The 20,998-nt window shown below is 46.0% G+C and overlaps 1 protein-coding gene across 1 annotated transcript in view; it reads left to right on the top strand.

Moving 5' to 3' along the window:
• Positions 1-4,144: 4,144 nt before the first annotated feature.
• The window catches only part of LOC311220848 (oncoprotein-induced transcript 3 protein-like), a gene marked incomplete at both ends in the record, with an annotated part of 29,382 nt that continues 12,528 nt past the window's right edge, over positions 4,145-20,998 (top strand). Inside the window, one exon of the mRNA XM_084304491.1 lies at positions 4,145-4,343. Within this exon, the coding sequence (XP_084160617.1) occupies positions 4,145-4,343 (199 nt within the window). The remainder of the gene's footprint in view (positions 4,344-20,998) is intronic.

Below are 20,998 nucleotides of genomic sequence, written 5' to 3'. Positions count from 1 at the left end.
AAATGGATTTGACTGTTCTGCTAGGCCCTCAATTAAAGACTTCTTTTCCTTCTTAAAACTCATAACCTCTCTTCTGGTACGGGGGGAGTGGCACGGCCCCGAGGTCCCACCAGGACCCCCCTGCCTCCTCTATTTTTTTTTTAATAGTGTTAGCAGCACGTCAGAGATCTTGAGGTCAGCAAATAAGGATGACTTCGAAAACATGGAATAAACACAGCAGTCCTCTCTTTTTTATTCTTCTTCTTTTTTTCTTTCTTTCTTTTTTCTTTTTTTTTTTTTTTTGAAGACATCCAAGTGTGAATTTTGTGCTTTTTCTAGTCCATGGTAACTCAGAAAATGTAATCAGTGAGCACCCCTCTCTGTGATAAAACTCAGCTTTGCTAAACTGTGATTCATGCTGCTGTTCAGCTCCTCTGTAGATGCTGAAAGTCATGCTACATGGTGTGATGGCTTTAGCTCAACTGCAGATGATTGGGCTTGATGCAAGAATTGTTGGGCGATGTTTTATGACTCATGTTATGCAGGAGGTCAGACTAGATGATCATAATGGTTTTAAAATTCATTAATCTGTGTGGAGAAATATCTGTGAAAGGATTAATTAGAAGTCCGAACATTTATTCTACGTGACAAGTAAATTGGATTCCAACAAAGGTCTTTAAAGCTGAAATGTAAACACCAAGCTGCCAACTCCCAAGTTTGAAAGGTCACACTAGCAAAACTTACTACTGAATGAGACTGACTTTAGCTAAATTTTTTCTCTTTTCTTGAAAATTTCAAGGCACTTTGTTTTAAATTTAACAAAAAGAAAAAATAAAAGAAAGCATTTCCATTTGAAAGAATCTTACCTTCTAAATGTTGAAGTCCCTTATAAGAGAATTATTTTTATTAAAACATATATACATATTTTTTCACTTTGAAGAAATTTTTAGGATTCCAAGATTTTGTCTCTGTCTTGATTTTTTATTTTTCAGTAACATAAAAATATTAATGGGATAAAGAAATCACTTCCTGTTGAGCACTACCAATAATCCAACTCAGCCTTGTGATTTGAAATTTCAAAGGATCTGTGCCGTTTGATGTATACTGAGCTCAAGACACAGGGAAATCAATCTGTGTAGCTCTGCCTACCTTGGTAACTGTAGTCAATGTACTGTAAAGTCTTCGTTAAATATTTAATAATTAGCTGTGGTTTAATAATGTGTGTCTGAAGAAATGCTGAAGGCTGTGAGTGGATAATGAAAGAATGCTGTGTCCTGAAACGAATGCCTTGAGATATTATATATTGTACTGTAGTGGTTTCCTCACTCAGCAAATTGAGTGACTTTGCCACTTGGGGGGAAATAGGCAATTGTGTCTAGCAGACGTCTGCTTTTGTAACCTCCTGTTTCCCAGGGAGAATCCATTTAGAGATCTGAGCAAAAGCCTGTATGGTAATCCCAGGCCCAAAAATACTTCAGTGGAAAGAGTTTCCTTTAGACTGCTCATGTTTCCACTGAATAAAAGCATCTTTTATTCTATCCAGTAACAGAATGAAGCGAGAGTTGTGTGCAGGCATATGTGCAGCTCTTGACATATAGACCACCCCATCAGCTTACAGAAATGCATCTTATAGACAATGGATTTTTAGGTAGACCCTATAGATCTTTTAGCCCAATATGTGTTTTTTCTTGTTCTGGAAGCAGTTTAAACCCCTGGCCTGTTTAAAATGTTGACATTTACAATGGTGAAGACCTCTTTGCACAGCAGTATCTGTTCTTTTCTTCGGTTAGAGGGTTTTAAAGCCAGATCTTGGTTCTGCTTAAAAACAGAGGAGCCAGGATATGTGGGGTCTAGCACCACTGCTGCTGTAGCTTTATGGATAACCTTTCTCTGTGTCTGATCCTGTTATGTATTAAATAGAAACCTAGAAGCTCCTCTCCATCCAAAGGTGAGACCATAACGCTCCTGCCACTCCGCGCTCCCCAACACGACTTCTCCAGGGACAGCGTCAATTGCAGTCCCTGTCTCCCCTCGTGGAGTACCTGCCGCTGCCTCCAGTACAATATTAGGATTATAGGGATCATATTCCTCCTCTGAAAACAGAACCTTATTGTCTACATCACAGAATCACAGAATTTCTAGGTTGCAAGAGACCTCAAGATCATCGAGTCCAACCTCTGACCTAACACTAACAAGTCCTCCACTAAACCATATCACTAGTGACCAGCCTCCAACTGGATTTGACTCCATTCACCACGACTCTTTGGGCCCGGCTACCCAGCCAGTTTCTAACCCAACGAAGCGTGCGCCAGTCCAAGCCAAGAGCAGCCAGTTTCTTCAGGAAAATGCTGTGGGAAACGGTGTCAAAAGCCTTGCTGAAGTCAAGGTAGACCACATCCACAGCCTTTCCCTCATCCACCCAGCGCATCACTTCGTCATAGAAGGAGATCAGGTTCATCAAGCAGGACCTGCCTTTCATAAACCCATGCTGACTGGGCCTGATTGCCTGCTTGCCCTGCAAGTGCCACGTGATGACTCTCAAGATAATCTGCTCCATGAGCTTCCTTGTCACTGAGGTCAAACTGACAGGCCTATAGTTCCCCGGGTCTGCCCTCCAGCCCTTCTTGTAGATGGGCGTCACGTTTGCTAGCCGCAAGTCAACTGGGACCTCCCCCGATAGCCAGGACTGCTGGTAAATGATGGAAAGCAGCTTGGCCAGCTCCTCTGCCAGTTCTCTCAGTACCCTTGGGGCGCACCTTCATGTGGGGTGCACCTTCCTGTCTGTGGTGGCAAGAAATGTTCAGCGGGTGAGAAGATCCTGGACAAGCCCCCAAATTGTGAGAAACATCTCAAATAATTTTCTTCAGACAGGATCTTCTGTGAAGCTATTTTATTCATGATTGCAATGGTGGGCGTCCTGTCAATCAGGAGTGTATTTTAGTAAACAAATCATATCCTTTTATTCCTCAGTATCTGATGCCTGATCACCTCCCCTATTTTCTCATTGGCTGAGTACTACAGGTTCAGAAACTACTCGACACTCCTCTGTACCATATGTACAGTTTTTCTTTTTCAACCCTTTAATTTCTCCTTTCTTATGTTTTAATGAACTTGTAATCTTTGCTTTAATGTTCTCACACTGCTCATCCTGTTTTTCTCGAGCTTCTACCTTATTCTGGAACAGTGAGGCCTTCTACTGTCCACTTATCTACTTAGCATTTCTCCTTATTATGACTACATAACTACCTTGGAATACAGAAAATTAGTTCTCTACTGCAAAAACTCAACTTTCTTTCTCACAGGGATTTTCCCTTTGAACATCCAATGTAACACAGGTAGCCGTGGTGCCAAGAGGAGCTGTGCTTCTGTACCCACAACTTCTGAAGTGGCTCGAACGCCCTCATATGCCATATCTCTTTTTCAGTTGGGGTGTAATTGGCTTCTGATCCTTGATTGCTCCTGCTCCAGAACCCCAGAGGTTGACCTTGAGTTTCTCTTGGGGTTTTCTGCTAGAGGCTCCAGGTGAGGCCATGCTCCCCAGCTGCAGTGCAAAGTACATTTTGCACAGCTGGTCTGGTACGGACAGGCCCGGTACAGACAGGCCCAAGGGCCACTGCACGAGCTATTTCTTGATTGATTTGTTCAAAGGCCTGCTGTTGCTCAAGGCCCCACTCAAAATAGTTCCTCTTTCGAGTCACTTGATATAGAGGACTCACAAGCTGACTATAGCCTGGAACACACATTCTCCAGAATCTCACAAAGCCTAGAAACACAAGGCCTTGTGTTTCTTTTTTGCTAGTTGGCGGAGACATAGCGGTTATTTTGTTGATCACATCCACTGGAATGTGGTGATGTCCATCCTGTCATTTTACCCCCAAGAACTGGATATTAGATTACTTTTACTTTTACTGGACTTTGGATTACAAGAACTGGAATTTGGATTACTTTCTTCCCTTTCTCAAAAACCTCTGCTGTGTTGCCCCACACGATGATATCATCGATGTCCTGCAGGTGTTCGGGAGCATCCCCCTGTTCCAGTGTCATCTGGATCAGCCCATGTCAAATGGTAGGGCTGTGTTTCCACCCCTGGGGCAGTCGATTCCAAGTATACTGAATGCCCCTCCAAGTGGAAGCAAACTGTGGCCTGCATGCTGCTGCCAGAGGGATGGAGAAAAATGCATTAGCAATAACAATTATGGCATACCACTTGGCTGCCTTTGACTCTAGTTCATACCGGAGTTCTGGCATGTCCGGCACTGCAGCACTCAGTGGTGGTGTGACTTTGTTCAGGCCGCAATACTCCACCATTAGCCTCTACTCGCCATTAGACTTTCGCACTGACCATACGTCGTGGTTCCGCTCGAGTGGGCAGCCGAGCTCCACCACAGCTGCTCTCTCACTCCCCCTCCTCAAAGAGGAATGGGGAGAAAATATGATGAAAAGGGCTCAAAGGCTGAGATAAGGACGAGAAGATCACACGGTAATTATTGTAACGGGCAAAACAGACTCCGCATAGGGAGACAGTAAGATTTATTGCCTATTACTAACAAGCTAGAGAAGTGAGAAACAAAGAAAAGAAACCAAAAGCACCTTCCCCCCCCATCCACCCTCTTCCACCTCCTCCTCCCGAGCGGCGCAGGGGAATGGGGGAATGGGGGTTATGGTCAGTCTATAGTGCTTCTTCTCTGCTGCTCCTTCTCAGTCACTCTCGTCCCCTGTGCTGTGGGGTCCCACCCATGGGATACAGTCCTTGATGAACTGATCCGGCGTGGGCTTCCCACAGGCAGCAGCTCTTCCAGAACTGCTCCAGATATGGGTCCGTACCACGGGGTCCATCCCTCAGGAGAAAACTGCTCCAACCTGGCTCCCCCACGGGCAGCAGCTCCTTCCAGGTCACCTGCTCCTGCATGGTCTCCTCTCCACGGGCTACAGGTCCGGTCTGGAATCTGCTCCGGCAGGGGTCTTCCACAGGCGGCTGTGGTGGTTTTACCGTGCTGGGCAGCTAAACCCCACAACCGCTCTCTCACTCCCCCTCCTTTAGATAAGGAGAGGGAGAAGTAAAGCAAAGAACAACTCACGGGTTGAGATAAGGATAATTTAATTAAAGGGAAATAATTATAATAATTAAATAAAGACTACCATGAACTAAACAATTTAACTAAGGGGAAATAAAAGGGAAAGGGGAAAAAGGGAGGAAAACAAACAAACAAAATAAATGAAAGCGATATGGAAGTGCAGAGGAAAGAAATTACTCTCTACTTCCCACAAATGAGCGATGATTGACCACGTCCTTGAAGCAAGGCCTCAACGCACGCAGCCGGTGTTCGAGAGGAGGACCGACGTCTTCTCAACGAGAGCCCACCCCTCCCCTCTTCTTCCTGTTTCCACCTTTTATTGCTGAGTGTGACACCACATGGTATGGAATATCCCTTTGATTGGTTTAGGTCAGCTGCCCTAGTGATGTTTCTCTCCTCACTTTTTTGCCCACCCCCTAGGAGGGTTAGAGAAAGGCCCAGTGCTGTGCCACTGCTGCTCAGCAGTAGACACAACACTGGTGTGATAACACTGCTGTTCCAGCTACAAGTACAGAGTACGGCACTGTATGGGCTGCTGCCGGGAAAGTTAACATTCCAGCCAGACCCAGTACAACCTCCACCCCTTATTCCATAACATTTGTGTCACACTCAGATCCCCATACTTTAGCATACAAGCATTCTCATCATTATCCCTTGTCCTTTAGCAGGACAAGGATTTAACAGGACAGGATTAATAGGCAGATGTATCTTTTCATTCCATAGGTCTTTCTTGGAAAATGTTCATAAGAACTGTTGATGATTAGGTCTTCATCTGCCAAAGTGGCCACTCAAGGCAGGCGGAGTTGGATGTCTGGACACCAGCACCAGCTTAGCTCAAGTCCTTGTTGCACTGCCCGGCTCCTTGCAAAGTTGACCTGTCGTTGATCCTACAGCATCTTCCTACAACATATAACTTAGATTATAGATTAGTTTTCTCTCAATGTCAAATCTCCTTGAGGCACACACTTGATATCCCCATTCTTTTGCATGACCCACCAGGTATACCCTGGTCCTTGGGCGAAGACAATCCCACGAGTGGGTTTGCCTTTTCCCGAGGCAGGAGCAACCCACACTGCCTTCCCCATCCACCTTCCTATATGCACTTCGGGAACCTTAGCTCCTTTCACAGTGTGTAGGGGTTTTGTTTCGGCAGGACCAGCACGGCTGTCAGACCCCCTATTGTTAACTAGCCAAGTGGCTTCTGGTAGATTTGTGTCCCATTGTTTCCACGTCCCAGCACCTAATGCTCGTAACATAGTCTTTAACAGTCCATTGTACCTCTCAACCTTCCCAGAGGCTTGTGGGTGGTAAGGGATGTGGTACACCCACTCAATACCATGCCTCTTTGCCCAGGAGGTAACAAGATTGTTTCGGAAATGACTCCCATTGTCAGACTCAATTCTCTCTGGTGTACCATGACGCCACAATACTTGTCTTTCCAGGCCCAAGATAGTGTTTCGGGCTGTGGCATGGTTTACAGGGTATGTTTCCAGCCACCCAGTAGTTGCTTCTACCATGGTGAGTATGTACCGTTTGCCTTGGCGAGTTTTTGGGAGTGGTCCGATATAGTCAATTTGCCAGGCCTCACCATATTGAAACCCTAACCATCTCCCCCTGTTCCAGGGAGATTTTACCTTCATGGCTTTCTTGATTGCAGCACAGGTCTCACACTCATGGGTAACCTGTGTGATGGCCTCAATGGTCAAGTCCACCCCTCGATCACGAGCCCATCTGTAAGTGGCATCTCTCCCCAGATGTCCTGATGTTTCATGGGCCCATCGAGCTACAAACAGCTCACCCTTACGTTCCCAGTCTAGGTCCACCTGAGCCACTTCAATTTTCGAAGCTCGATCCACTTCTTTGTTGTTCTGATGTTCTTCAGTAGCGCGACTCTTGGGCATGTGGGCATCTACATGACGTACTTTAACATCCAGGTTTTCTACCCGGGCAGCAATATCTTGCCACAGGGTAGCAGCCCAGATAGGTTTACCTCTGCGCTGCCAGTTGCTCTCTTTCCATTGCTGCAGCCACCCCCACAGAGCATTTGCCACCATCCATGAGTCAGTATAAAGATACAATACTGGCCAATTTTCTCTTTCGGTGATATCTAGGGCTAGTTGTATGGCTTTTACTTCTGCATACTGACTCGACTCACCTTCCCCTTCCATGGCTTCCACAACTTGTCGTATGGGATTCCACACAGCAGCTTTCCATTTCCGATGGCTCCCTATCACACGGCAGGATCCGTCAGTAAACAACGCATACTGCTTTCTGTCTTCTGGCAACTCATTGTATGGTGGTGCCTCTTCAGCACGGGTTACCTCTTCTGTTGGCACTCCGAAATCTCTGCCTTCTGGCCAGTCCATAATCTCTTCCAGGATTCCTGGGCGATTGGGTTTTCCCATTCGAGCCCGCTGTGTAATTAACGCTATCCACTTACTCCATGTAGCATCAGTTGCATGGTGTGTAGTGGGAATTTTCTCTTTGAACATCCAATGTAACACAGGTAGCCGCGGTGCCAAGAGGAGCTGTGCCTCTGTACCCACAACTTCTGAAGCAGCTCGAACACCCTCATATGCTGTGAGTATTTCCTTTTCAGTTGGGGTGTAATTGGCTTCTGATCCTCGATAGCCCCGACTCCAGAAGCCCAGAGGTCGACCTCGAGTTTCTTCTGGGGTTTTCTGCCAAAGGCTCCAGGTGAGGCCATGCTCCCCAGCTGCAGTGTACAGTATATTTTGCACAGCTGGTCCAGTACGGACAGGCCCAAGGGCTACTGCACGAGCTATTTCTTGTTTGATTTGTTCAAATGCCTGTTGTTGCTCAGGGCCCCACTCAAAATAGTTTCTCTTTCGAGTCACTCGATATAGAGGACTCACAAGCTGACTATAGCCTGGCACATGCATTCTCCAGAATCCCACGAGGCCTAGGAAAGCTTGCGTTTCCTTTTTGCTAGTTGGCGGAGACATTGCTGTTATTTTATTGATCACATCCATTGGAATATGGCGACGTCCATCCTGCCATTTTACCCCCAAGAACTGGATTTCCTGTGTAGGCCCCTTGACCTTGCTCTTTTTAATGGCAAAACCAGCTTTCAGGAGAATTTGGATTATTTTCTTCCCTTTCTCAAAAACTTCTTCTGCTGTGTTGCCCCACACAAGGATGTCGTCAATGTACTGAAGGTGCTCAGGAGCTCCCCCTTGCTCCAGTGCAGACTGGATCAGTCCATGGCAAATGGTAGGGCTGTGTTTCCACCCCTGGGGCAGCCGATTCCAGGTGTATTGGATGCCCCTCCAAGTGAAAGCAAACTGCGGCCTGCATGCTGCTGCTAAAGGGATGGAGAAAAATGCATTAGCAATATCAATTGTGGCATACCACTTGGCTGCCTTTGACTCTAGTTTGTACTGAAGTTCTAGCATGTCTGGCACTGCAGCACTCAGTGGTGGCGTGACTTCATTCAGGCCTCGATAGTCCACTGTTAGCCTCCACTCGCCATTAGACTTTCGCACTGGCCATATAGGACTATTAAAGGGTGAGCGAGTCTTGCTGATTACTCCCTGACTCTCCAGTCGGTGAACCAACTCATGGATGGGAATCAGGGAGTCTCGGTTGGTGCGATATTGCCGTCGGTGCACCGTTGTGGTAGCAATTGGTACCTGTTGTTCTTCAACCTTCAGCAATCCTACAACAGAAGGGTCTTCTGAAAGGCCAGGCAGGGTAGACAGCTGCCTAATCTTCTCTGTGCTCAAAGCAGCTATGCCAAAAGCCCACCGGTATCCTTTTGGATCCTTGAAGTACCCTCTCTTGAGATAGTCTATGCCAAGGATGCACGGAGCCTCTGGGCCAGTCACAATGGGATGCTTTTGCCACTCATTCCCAGTTAGACTCACTTCAGCTTCCAGTACAGATAGTTGTTGGGATCCCCCTGTCACTCCAGAGATACAGGTGAGTTCTGTCCCTTGGTAGCCTGATGGCATTATGGTACATTGTGCGCCAGTGTCCACTAAAGCTTTGTATTCCTGTGGTTCTGATGTTCCAGGCCATCGGATCCACACAGTCCAATAAATCCGGTTATCCCTCTCCTCTACCTGGCCAGAGGCAGGGCCCCTCTAGTCCTGGCTGGAGCGTCTGCCACTTAATTCTTGCAAATGCACAAATTCTGGCAAATGAGAGGTAGAGGTCCCTTCATCGTGGTCAAGAATAACATCAGCTCTTCTACTGCCTCTGGGGTACTGCCCAATGGAAACTGGAGCAGCATTTCTCTTAGGAGCCCCTCTTCTTGCTGCTGTATTTCCTTTCAGTTCACGTACCCGAGCAGCTAGGGTTGAAGTAGGTACACCATCCCATTTCCTCATATCTTCCCCATGGTCACGCAGATAAAACCACAAGGTGCCACGTGGTGTACGTCTTGGGTACTCTCTCTCTTGAGCAGGCGAATGCTGATTCTTAGTGGCTGAAGTATCACTCTGTCTAGATGAGGGGGAATATACTTTCTCCACAAGCTTGTCAAGTCCTTTAGACAATTTCTCCACAGCTGAGACACAGGACTGTAGCGGAGCAAAGAGATTGTCTTCATATTTTTGAAGTTGGCAGGAGACATCATACATTGTTGGTCCCATCCCCTCATCCCAGTGAATTGCTGCCAGGGTACTGGCATGTGCTGCTGGTGCACTCCGCACAAATTTACACCACATGGATGTTGTGCACTGGACTTCATCGGGGTCTTGAGGTGTCTGGGCATTGTCCAAATCACTATAAATCATCTCCCGCACAGCTAATTCCCACAGATGTTGGAGACCTTTATCCACAGTGGTCCACTTGCCTATGTGATATACAATATCTTCCTTATGGGGATATCTTTCTTTGATAGCTGCCAGGAGTCGTCTCCAGAGGCTGAGGGCCTGTGCTCCTCTCCCGATTACTTTGTCGATTACCCTTTCTCTAGAGAGGGATCCCAGCTGCTTGGCTTCATTGCCTTCTAATTGTAGGCTACTGGCCCCAGCATCCCAGCATCGGAGCAGCCAAGTGAGGATGTGTTCACCTGGGCGTCGACCATAATCCTTTCGTATTTCTCGCATCTCACTCAGGGATAAGGATCGAGTGATTTCTGATTCCTTTATGATTTCCGTCTCGTCTTCCTGCTGTTTTTGTGATGGCTCTGCTTTAGAGGTGCCTGCCAATTCCCCTTCTCCCTCCTTCTTAGGAGAGCCTTCTTCCCTTACTAAACGAGCTGACCTCCGTTTCCATTGTTTTGACTTGACTATGGGGGCGACTGATACCATAGTTGGTTGGTCCTCTGGGTCAGCCACAGCATGTGTTACTTGGTCATCAGATTCAGAGACTTCCTCCCTCTCTTCAAGTTGCTGGATGATGTTAAACAGTGTTTGATAGGAATAAGCCAGGACCCAGCACAATGCTGCAAGCTGTTGTTCTCCGGCATTATCAGGGTCAAGACATACAACTCTCAAACATTCTACCAAGTTTTTAGGATTTAGCACTTGCTCAGGGGTGAAGTTCAAAACTATTGGAGGAGACACTCGTGACAGGTATCTGCTAACATCATCCCACACACCGTGCCACTCACCACAAGACTGTTTCGGGACAGATTCCCAAATAAGTTTTCTAAACAATCGACTAATCTTAGAGAGAAAATGAAACCTGTTATTCAGAATTAGAAATAGCAATACATGGGTTACAGATGGATCTTCAAAATACTCCCAAACTGTTGTAATTATCCCACTGTGAAAGAAGGGAAAGGTACCATTCCTGATATTATTAATAAACTGGTGTCCAGATGAGAAAAGGAAGGCAGTGTAGTTCTGAATATTCTCTGAAAGATAGTTTCCATGGGACCCAAATGATAACAGCGCAGAGCCTGAATTCCAGAGTAAAACCAAGGTCAGTGCTTGGCAGCACAACGAATTAAAAAAAGTGAACACAGATTGTAGCACTTTGTCGGATCGGATATATAGGAGAAAGGAGAATATGACACGAATTGCATGACATATGAACAAAGCCATTATTATTAACAGGGCAAGGAACATGGTTACTAGCAAGCAAGTGTGTTAGTTGTATGTGTTTAATCAATTCTATTGTTATCTCAACCCTTCGAGCCCCACGTTGGGCGCCAAAAAGGACTGTGGTGGTTTTACCGTGCTGGGCAGCTAAACCCCACAACCGCTCTCTCACTCCCCCTCCTTTAGATAAGGAGGGGGAGAAGTAAAGCAAAGAACAACTCACGGGTTGAGATAAGGATAATTTAATTAAAGGGAAATAATTATAATAATTAAATAAAGACTACCATGAACTAAACAATTTAACTAAGGGGAAATAAAAGGGAAAGGGGAAAAAGGGAGGAAAACAAACAAACAAAATAAATGAAAGCGATATGGAAGTGCAGAGGAAAGAAATTACTCTCTACTTCCCACAAATGAGCGATGATTGACCACGTCCTTGAAGCAAGGCCTCAACGCACGCAGCCGGTGTTCGAGAGGAGGACCGACGTCTTCTCAACGAGAGCCCACCCCTCCCCTCTTCTTCCTGTTTCCACCTTTTATTGCTGAGTGTGACACCACATGGTATGGAATATCCCTTTGATTGGTTTAGGTCAGCTGCCCTAGTGATGTTTCTCTCCTCACTTTTTTGCCCACCCCCTAGGAGGGTTAGAGAAAGGCCCAGTGCTGTGCCACTGCTGCTCAGCAGTAGACACAACACTGGTGTGATAACACTGCTGTTCCAGCTACAAGTACAGAGTACGGCACTGAATGGGCTGCTGCCGGGAAAGTTAACATTCCAGCCAGACCCAGTACAGCGGCAGCCTCCGTCGGTGCAGGGCCACCTGCTCCACCGTGGTCTCCTCCACGGGCTGCAGCATGGAACCCTGCTCCACCGTGGTACTCCATGGGCTGCAGGGGGACATCCTGCTTCACCATGGTCCTCACCACAGACTGCAGGGGACTTCTGCTCCTGTGCCTGGAGCACCTCTCCCCCTCCTCCTTCACTGACCTTGGCACCTGCAAGGCCGTTCCTCACTCCTTCCACTCTCCCAGCTACTGTGTGGCACAGCGTTTTTTTCCCTGTCTTAAATATGCTCTCACAGAGGCGCAAAACAACATCGCTTATTGGCTCAGCTCTGGTCAGCAGTGGGGCCCTTACCAAACATGGGGCAGCTTCTAGATTCTTCTCACAGAAACCACCCCTATAGCCCCCTGCTACCAAAACCTTGCCACGTAAACCCACTACACCAAATAGGACTATTAAAAGGTGAATGAGTCTTGCTGATCGCTTCTTGGCTCTCCAGATGATGAACCAACTCATGGATGGGGATCAGGGAGTCTCGGTGCGATATTGCCTCTGGTGCACAGTTTTGGTCACAATTGGCACTTGCTGTTTTTCAATCCTCAGCAATCCTACAGAAAAAGGGTCTTCTGAGAGAACAGGCAGGATAGACAGCTGCTTAGTCTTCTCTGTACTCAAGGCAGCTATGCCAAAAGCCCACCGGTACCCTTTTGGATCCTCAAAGTACCCTCTCTTGAGGTAGTCTGTGCACGGAGCCTCTGGGCCAGTCACGATGTGATGCTTTTGCCACTCATTCCCAGTTGCACTCACTTCAGCTTACAATATAGTTAGATCTTGGGATCCCCCTGTCACTCCAGAGATAAGAAGGAGTTCTGCCCTTTGGTGGCCTGACGACATTAGGGTACACTGTGTGCCTCTGTCCACTAAAGCTTTATATTTCTGCAGTTCCAGTGTGCCAGGCCATCGAATCCACACAGTCCAGTAAATCCGGTTGTCCTTCTCCTCTACCTGGCCAGAGGCAGGGCCCCACTAGTCCTGGTTGGAGCATCTATCAATTAATTCTTCCAAATGTGAAGCAGAGGTCTCTTCGTCAGGGTCAGGAGTAATACTAGCCCTTCTACTGCCTCTGGGGGACTGCCCAACAGAAACTGGGGCAGCAGTCCTCCTAGGGGCCTCTTTTCTTACTGCTGTGTCTTTCCTTTCAGTTCACGTACCCAAGCAGCTAGGGCCGAGGTCAGTTCACCGTCCCACTTCCTCATATCTTCCCTGTGGTCACGTAAATAAAACCACAAGGTACCCCATGATGTGCATCCTTGATTCTCCCTTGCTTGAGCCGGAGAATGCTGGCACTTAATGGCTGAAAGATTCCTCCATCTATGTGAGGAGGAAGTTGTGTTCTTCTAACCACTGGAACAGTTTCTCCATGGCTGAAATGCAGGCCCGTACGGGGGCAGAGAGATTTTCTTCATATTTATGAAGCTGGTTGGACACAGCATCCACTGTTGTCCTCATCCCCTCCTCCCAATTTATTGCTGCCAGCATTCTGGCATGTGATAGGGGTGCAGCCCATACAAACTTCCGCCACATGGATGCTATGCATTGGACTTCATCAGGTTTTTTAGGTGTCTGGGCATGGTTCAAATTACTATAGATCATCTCCAGCACAGCTAACTCCCTCAGTTGCTGGAGACCTTTATCCATGGTGGTCCACTTGCCTACTTAATATACAGTATCTTCCTTGTGGGGATACCTTTCTTTCACAGCTGATAGGAGTTGCCTCCAGAGGCTGAGAACCTGTGCCTCTCTCCCAATTACTCTGTCAATGAGCCTTTCTCTAGAGAGGGATCCCAGCTGCTTGGCTTCATTGCCTTCTAGTTGTTGGCTATTGGCCCCAGCGTCCCAGCATCCAGTCACTAGTTACATTATCATTGAGCAGTCCAGGAACAGGAGCAATACTGTATGACTGAAGGAACACATTATGCATAATGTACGGTTCAGGGTGAGAAGGCGCTATTCATGAATATGTCCTAGTCCAGAAACTGTTTGTGAAAGCTGCTTAGTGAATGCTTATGAATAAATCAATTTTTAAAAATCAATACTAGTTTATGAACATTTTCTGTGTTTGTCTTCTGTTAAGGGTTATTAGGGGGTATCTGGTGAATAAAAGTTTTGTTCTTACAGGAGAGGCCTATAATTACAATAAAGGGTCATTTTCCCATCACCAGCACAAGTTTCAAGGGTATCCAGAAAACAGTAGCATTATGCCTCCATGGTGTTTCCAGGAGTAACCAACAAAGTGCATCCTTGTGAAAGAAACATCTCCAGTGGTGCTTTGTCATACTGCAGGACAGTAAAGAAAACACATGGCCTTTGAAGGTCTTCTATGAATCTGTAACAGGAGCCACTGCACCATCTCATCCCCTGCATCTGTTTTGGAAAAGTAACAAAAAAGAGAAAAATGCTGAAACCAGTTCTATCAGCCATTCATCAGTCAACACAAATGGACAACATTGATACATTTTTATTACTAAGTGTCCCCACAAATGAAGCCATATGGAAGAAATTAAATTTTATGTAAATTCTCTTACTCTGGAAAAAAAAAAAATAGTTGGGTGGCCATTTGTTAATTAGCTATAATAGTTACACTTCCACTAAGCAAAAAAGAGCAGTCAGGATTTAGGCTGAAATAGGGTGGTGTTCAATAAATGCACTCTCTGACCCCTGTGGCAGTCTGATGCATTCCTGGAAGCTGTTTATCCAGTAAAGGGCAGAAGTGTAACTTGTTCTCAGGAACAAGCCCAGCAAAGGTGTAATTAAAGACCAAAACTTCTTGCTATATACTATAAAAACCTCTTAATGACATTGGCTATAATGAAGGTTTATATTATAAATAGATTGCTAGGTTGGCTTTCTAAGCACTCTACTTTCAGATATATTGCTGAACTGAGGGTTTTCATTGGATAATTAGTTATGACAGAACAAATTTCTGCACCTTACATTGATTTAGTCCTTAGAGTCTCTGTCTGAGTTTCTGAAAACAGAAAGTATGTATATAATTGCTCAACAATCTGGCTGGAGAGTTGTAAGGAACTGCAAGTTAATACCCATTAAGTGCATTTGAAAAACCTTCTGTGTAGGTAAGCTAAACACAGCGAGATCAGTACACGAGAGAAAATGGCATATTTGCACATTTGTTCACTCATGCAGGACAGACCACCATGCAAATAGTGTGACCCTGGGAGGTGGAAGAATGCATTTTTCCTTTTGTTCTGCTGCTAGCTGATGATTTGGCGCAATAAATGTATCTGCTTTGTGCCAGGATTCCTCTGTGTGTACAGTGTTCCTCTCCCGTCCCTGTGGGTGGGGAAACATGAAGTAACATCTGACACCCCAACCCATGTACAAGGCTCCCAGTATTCAGCTCCATGGAAGCATGCACTGGCATTGATCCCTGCTAACCATAAGTTTTCCCTTGTTTAACTTTCAGGAAAATAAAAATTTTGTGAGTTCTATGACTTTAAAAATAGTATACAGAGACATGAGCATGTATTTAAACCCATCAACTGTACCATCTTGTTTGCATGGGTACAAGCATAGAGCTACAGCATCATCCACATCTGCATTAATCTATGCACAGACCTGGGTTTCAGAGGAAACTCTTGCAGTGTGTGAAATTCTCCATGGGTGTGAAGCTTGGCATGGTCATTGCCTTTGTTTGCAATCTCTCAAAGTCGGGAAGGGAGTGGGTAAGGGAATCTGTTTTATTACAAAGGCACAACTGGGGGCAGTGACATAATATACAATAAATAGTAATAATAGTGCCAAAGTAGATGTCTTCTATCTAACAGTCTGTTTAGCATGTGAAATATTTAATTTAAGCATTTGTCTTCTTTCCTGTGTCTTTGAAAAACTATTTTTAACACAAAATCTGGCAGCATTCATTCATCTTCTCTGATTTAATTTTACCATTTCAGGGCTCACAACGCAAAATTTCAAGGCTTATTTTGCAGGTCAGACTAGAGAAGAATAGCGATCCCTTTTGGCTCTAAAACATAGAAAAGAGAACATTCTATACATTCACACTGATTTCTATGTTTAACACAAAAGAGAAGCAAAGCCCTATCGCTAACACATATAACAGTACACATAAAGAAAGTATTGATCTGTTAATTTAGGGGTACAAACTCTATTTTCTCTTTGTCAATAAGGAACCAAACAGTGCTATTGGACTATGTACAGTAAAACCAGTGTTAATGGGAATGGTACTACTGAAGAGAAGAATGCTCTTTGGAAATGAGTGGTGTCCACCTTATTCCCATGAATATCGGTAAATTATGAAAAAGGATACTGCTAAAATCCTAAAGATGAGAAGTGTAATCCCAGCACAGAAACAGCGATAACTACTGCTCTGGGCCCATCAGATACTCGTAACATGATTCTGAGGAGGATTTGTATCTTTCTATTATAAATGAAGTCTCAACTCAGTCTGAATTTAGTAATATTTAAAAAAGGACAAGTAAACAGCGCTGGGTGCGTGGGGAGTCTATGCTCTACCAACACGCACACATGAACATCGAACCTTCTAAACATACAGAACATTGCTTTAACATACTAAACCCGAGTACGCCTATACATATGTACAATCAGAAAAGTCTATTACTATCAATGTCCATGACTGGGGCAGCATAGCTGGCCTGGTTGAAGTGCTACCATATCTTCCATGACTTATAACGGTCTCCATTTTCCATTCCTTTTCTTGATTACAAACACCGGAGAATTCCAGGGCAAGTCATGGGAACAATATGTCTCGCTTTAAGTTGTCAAGCAACTCGGTCTTCGGGCCTTATGTATCCTAATCTTCCCGGATCGAAGAAAAACATATCCATCTCCTTTTCAAGGCCAATAGGGCCTGGGTCAAAAGGCACATCCAGGTCAGCAGGGGGCGTAACAGCAAAAGCCTTTGATGGCTGTAGCAGCAGAGGGGCCCATGGCGTAGCAGTCGAATCAGTAAAGGATCCTACTGGACAAAATGTCCACCATACAGCTAAATAAAAACATCATACAGTGGGTGAGCAATTGGCTAACGGGCAGGGCCCAAAGGGTTATGGTAAATGGGGCTGTGTCAGGCTGGCAGGCGGTCACCAGTGGGGTCCCTCAAGGCTCCATTTTAGGGCCGGTACTTTTCAATATTTTTATAAACGATCTGGATGTAGGAATAGAAGGTATTTTGAGCAAGTTTGCTGATGACACCAAACTTGGAGGAGTTGTGGACTCGAATGAGGGTGGAAAGGCCTTGCAGAGGGATCTGGATAGGTTGGAGAGCTGGGCGATCACCAACCGCATGAAGTTCAATAAGAGCAAGTGCCGGGTCCTGCACCTGGGATGGGGAAACCCTGGCTGCACGTACAGACTGGGCGATGAGACGCTGGAGAGCAGCCTAGAAAAGAGGGATCTGGGGGTCGTGGTAGACAGCAAGTTGAATATGAGCCAGCAGTGTGCCCTGGCAGCCAGGAGGGCCAACCGTGTCCTGGGGTGCATCAAGCACGACATCGCTAGTAGGTCAAGGGAGGTGATTGTCCCGCTCTACTCTGCACTGGTGCGGCCTCACCTCGAGTACTGTGTGCAGTTCTGGGCACCACAGTATAAAAAGGACATGAAACTGTTGGAGAGTGTCCAGAGGAGGGCTATGAAGATGGTGAAAGGCCTGGAGGGGAAGACGTACGAAGAACGGCTGAGGTCACTGGGCCTGTTCAGCCTGGAGAAGAGGAGGCTGAGGGGAGACCTCATCACAGTCTACAACTTCCTCGTAAGGGGGTGTCGAGAGGCAGGAGACCTTTTCTCCATTAACACCAGTGACAGGACCCACGGGAACGGGGTTAAGCTGAGGCAGGGGAAATTTAGGCTTGACATCAGGAGGGGGTTCTTCACAGAGAGGGTGGTTGCACACTGGAACAGGCTCCCCAGGGAAGTGGTCACTGCACCGAGCCTGTCTGAATTTAAGAAGAGATTGGACTGTGCACTTAGTCACATGGTCTGAACTTTTGGGCAGACCTGTGCGGTGTCAAGAGTTGGACTTGATGATCCTTAAGGGTCCCTTCCAACTCAGGATATTCTATGATTCTATGATTCTATGAAACCTGATCTCCTTCTATGACAAAGTGACGCGCTGGGTGGATGAGGGAAAGGCTGTGGATGTGGTCTACCTTGACTTCAGCAAGGCTTTTGACACCGTCTCCCACAGCATTCTACTCAAGAAACTGGCTGCTCTTGGCTTGGACTGGAGCACGCTTCGTTGGGTTAGAAACTGGCTGGATAGCCGGGCCCAAAGAGTCGTGGTGAATGGAGCCAAGTCCAGTTGGAGGCCAGTCACTAGTGGCGTCCCCCAGGGCTCGGTGCTGGGGCCAGTCCTCTTTAATATCTTCATCGATGACCTGGACGAGGGCATTGAGTGCACCCTCAGTAAGTTTGCAGATGACACCAAGTTAGGTGCGTGTGTCGATCTGCTCGAGGGTAGGAAGGCTCTGCAGGAGGATCTGGATAGGCTGGACCAATGGGCTGAGTTCAACTGCATGAAGTTCAACAAGGCCAAGTGCTGGGTCCTGCACCTGGGGCGCAATAACCCCAAGCAGAGCTACAGGCTGGGAGATGAGTGGTTGGAGAGCTACCAGGTAGAGAAGGACCTGGGAGTGATGGTTGATAGTCAGCTGAATATGAGCCAGCAGTGTGCTCAGGTGGCCAAGAAGGCCAACAGCATCCTGGCTTGTATCAGGAACAGTGTGACCAGCAGGGCTAGGGAGGTGATTGTCCCCCTGTACTCAGCTCTGGTGAGGCCGCACCTCGAGTACTGTGTTCAGTTTTGGGCCCCTCGCTACAAGAAGGACATCGAGGTGCTTGAGCAGGTGCAGAGAAGGGCGACGAAGCTGGTGAGGGGCCTGGAGAACAAGTCCTACGAGGAGCCACTGACGGAACTGGGTTTGTTCAGCCTGGAGAAGAGGAGGCTCAGGGGTGACCTTATTGCTCTCTACTGATACCTTAAAGGAGGCTGTAGTGAGGTGGGGGTTGGTCTGTTCTCCCACGTGCCTGGTGACAGGATGAGGGGGAATGGGCTAAAGTTGCGCCAGGGGAGTTTTAGGTTAGATGTCAGGAAGAACTTCTTCACTGAGAGGGTTGTTAGGCATTGGAACAGGCTGCCCAGGGAAGTGGTGGAGTCACCATCCCTGGAAGTCTTTAAAAGACATTTAGATGTAGAGCTTAGGGATATGGTTTAGTGGGGATTGTTAGCGTTAGGTAGAGGTTGAACTCGATGATCTTGAGGTCTCTTCCAACCTAGAAATTCTGTGATTCTGTGATTCTGTGATTCTGTGATTCAAGGGAGGTGATCCTCCCCCTCTATTCTGCCCTGGTCAGGCCTCACCTGGAATACTGTGTCCAGTTCTGGGCTCCCCGGTACAAAAAAAAGACAGGGATCTCCTGGAAAGAGTCCAGTGGAGGACCACAACGGTGATACGAGGCCTGGAGCATCTTCCCTATGAGGAAAGTCTGAGACCTGGGTCTGTTCAGCCTTGAGAATAGTAGGCTGAGAGGGGATCTTATTAATGTTTACAAATACCTGAAGTGTGGGACTCAGAGGGATTTGGCCAACCTCTTTTCAGTGGTCTGTGGGGACAGGACAAGGGGCAGTGGCTAAAAAAGGAGCTCAGGAAGTTTTGCCCCAACATCTTCACAGTGAGGGTGACGGAGCACTGGAACAGGCTGCCGAGGGAGTATGTGGAATCTCCTTTTCTGGAGATATTCAAGGCCCATCTGGATGCCTACCTGGGCAACCTGCTCTAGGGAACCTGCTTTGGCAGGGTGGTTGGACCTGATGATCTCTTGAGGTCCCTTCCAACCCCTACAATTCTGTGATTCTGTGATTTCCCTGGCCGAGATGCAGGACTTCTTGCACCCCCTCTGGAGGACATTTTAGTTTCCATGAAAGAAAATATGGCAATCCATTGAAAATATAGTAAAATTCTAAGGTACTAATTTTTTGTGTTACATGTTATAAATGGCTCAGTCTTCAAAATAGGGCTATAATCAAAGTTTACAATTTATTAAAGGAAAAGAGGTAAGCAAACAGCGCTGGGTGCACTGGGTGTCTCTGCTACACCAAGACGCACCCAGCGTCACTCCACAAAGAACACAGTCAGTGACAATACTTGTTTGGTTGTTTATCATTCTACATTATATTCTTGTGGTATGAATGAGATGTGCTAAAGGCCTCTTTGTGTGATTGCATGTTTTTGCTGTGTGAGTGAGACGCAGCGTCGTTGCAAAGCAAGTGCGGAGTTCCAATCCACGGTTCCGTATTCTCCGCGAGGGGACTGGGCGGAGATGAATGAAGTGTGTGACAGACCGAAAAGAAGTGCTGTTTTATCCAAGTGTTGATTGGTGGTGCCTAATATATGGGCCTGGCGGTGTATCTTGTGATCCTATTTTTGCTCTTAAATGCTTTGAGTGTGACAAGAAAAAGGCGGGAGCATTATATAAGTAACTAGCAGTTGAGAAGTGTTGTATATGCTGTGGTGTTTGGTCAGTTTCCCAAGTACTGGGGGGGAGGGGGCTGACTGATTATCAAAGTGGTAGAACAGAGACAGTCATTTCTTTGGTAGTTCGGGCTTGAGCCCTGGAAATTTGGTAAGAAGGGGGAGAGCGAATTTATTTAGGCCTCAATACCTTTTTAAACCCCCATATTGATGGATACACAGGACTGATTCCTTGTTTTGTACGGGCTTACTACTGTTATAAATGAAGTCTCAACTCAATCTGAATTTAGTAATATTTAAATATTAATTATATTTATAATTAATACATATATTATAAATATATAAATAAATATGTAATAATATTATATATTATATATAAATATATATATTATATTTATATATTATATATATTTATATATAATATAAATAAATAAATAAATAAAAATAATTAATTTATATTTATAATTAATATTTATACCTTATAAAATGTATAAAAGCTATAAAAGGTATAAAAGGCAAGTAAACAGCGCTGGGTGTGTGGGGAGTCTACGCTCCACCAACATGCACACACGAACATCAAACATTCTAAATATACAGAACATTGCTTTACATACTAAACACAAG

This window comes from Netta rufina (assembly GCF_964035555.1).
Source record: "Netta rufina genome assembly, chromosome: W".
Taxonomy (NCBI): Eukaryota; Metazoa; Chordata; class Aves; order Anseriformes; family Anatidae; genus Netta; species Netta rufina.
The sequence above is the reverse complement of the archived record's forward strand: the minus strand, read 5'-3'. Positions and strand labels throughout refer to the sequence as shown.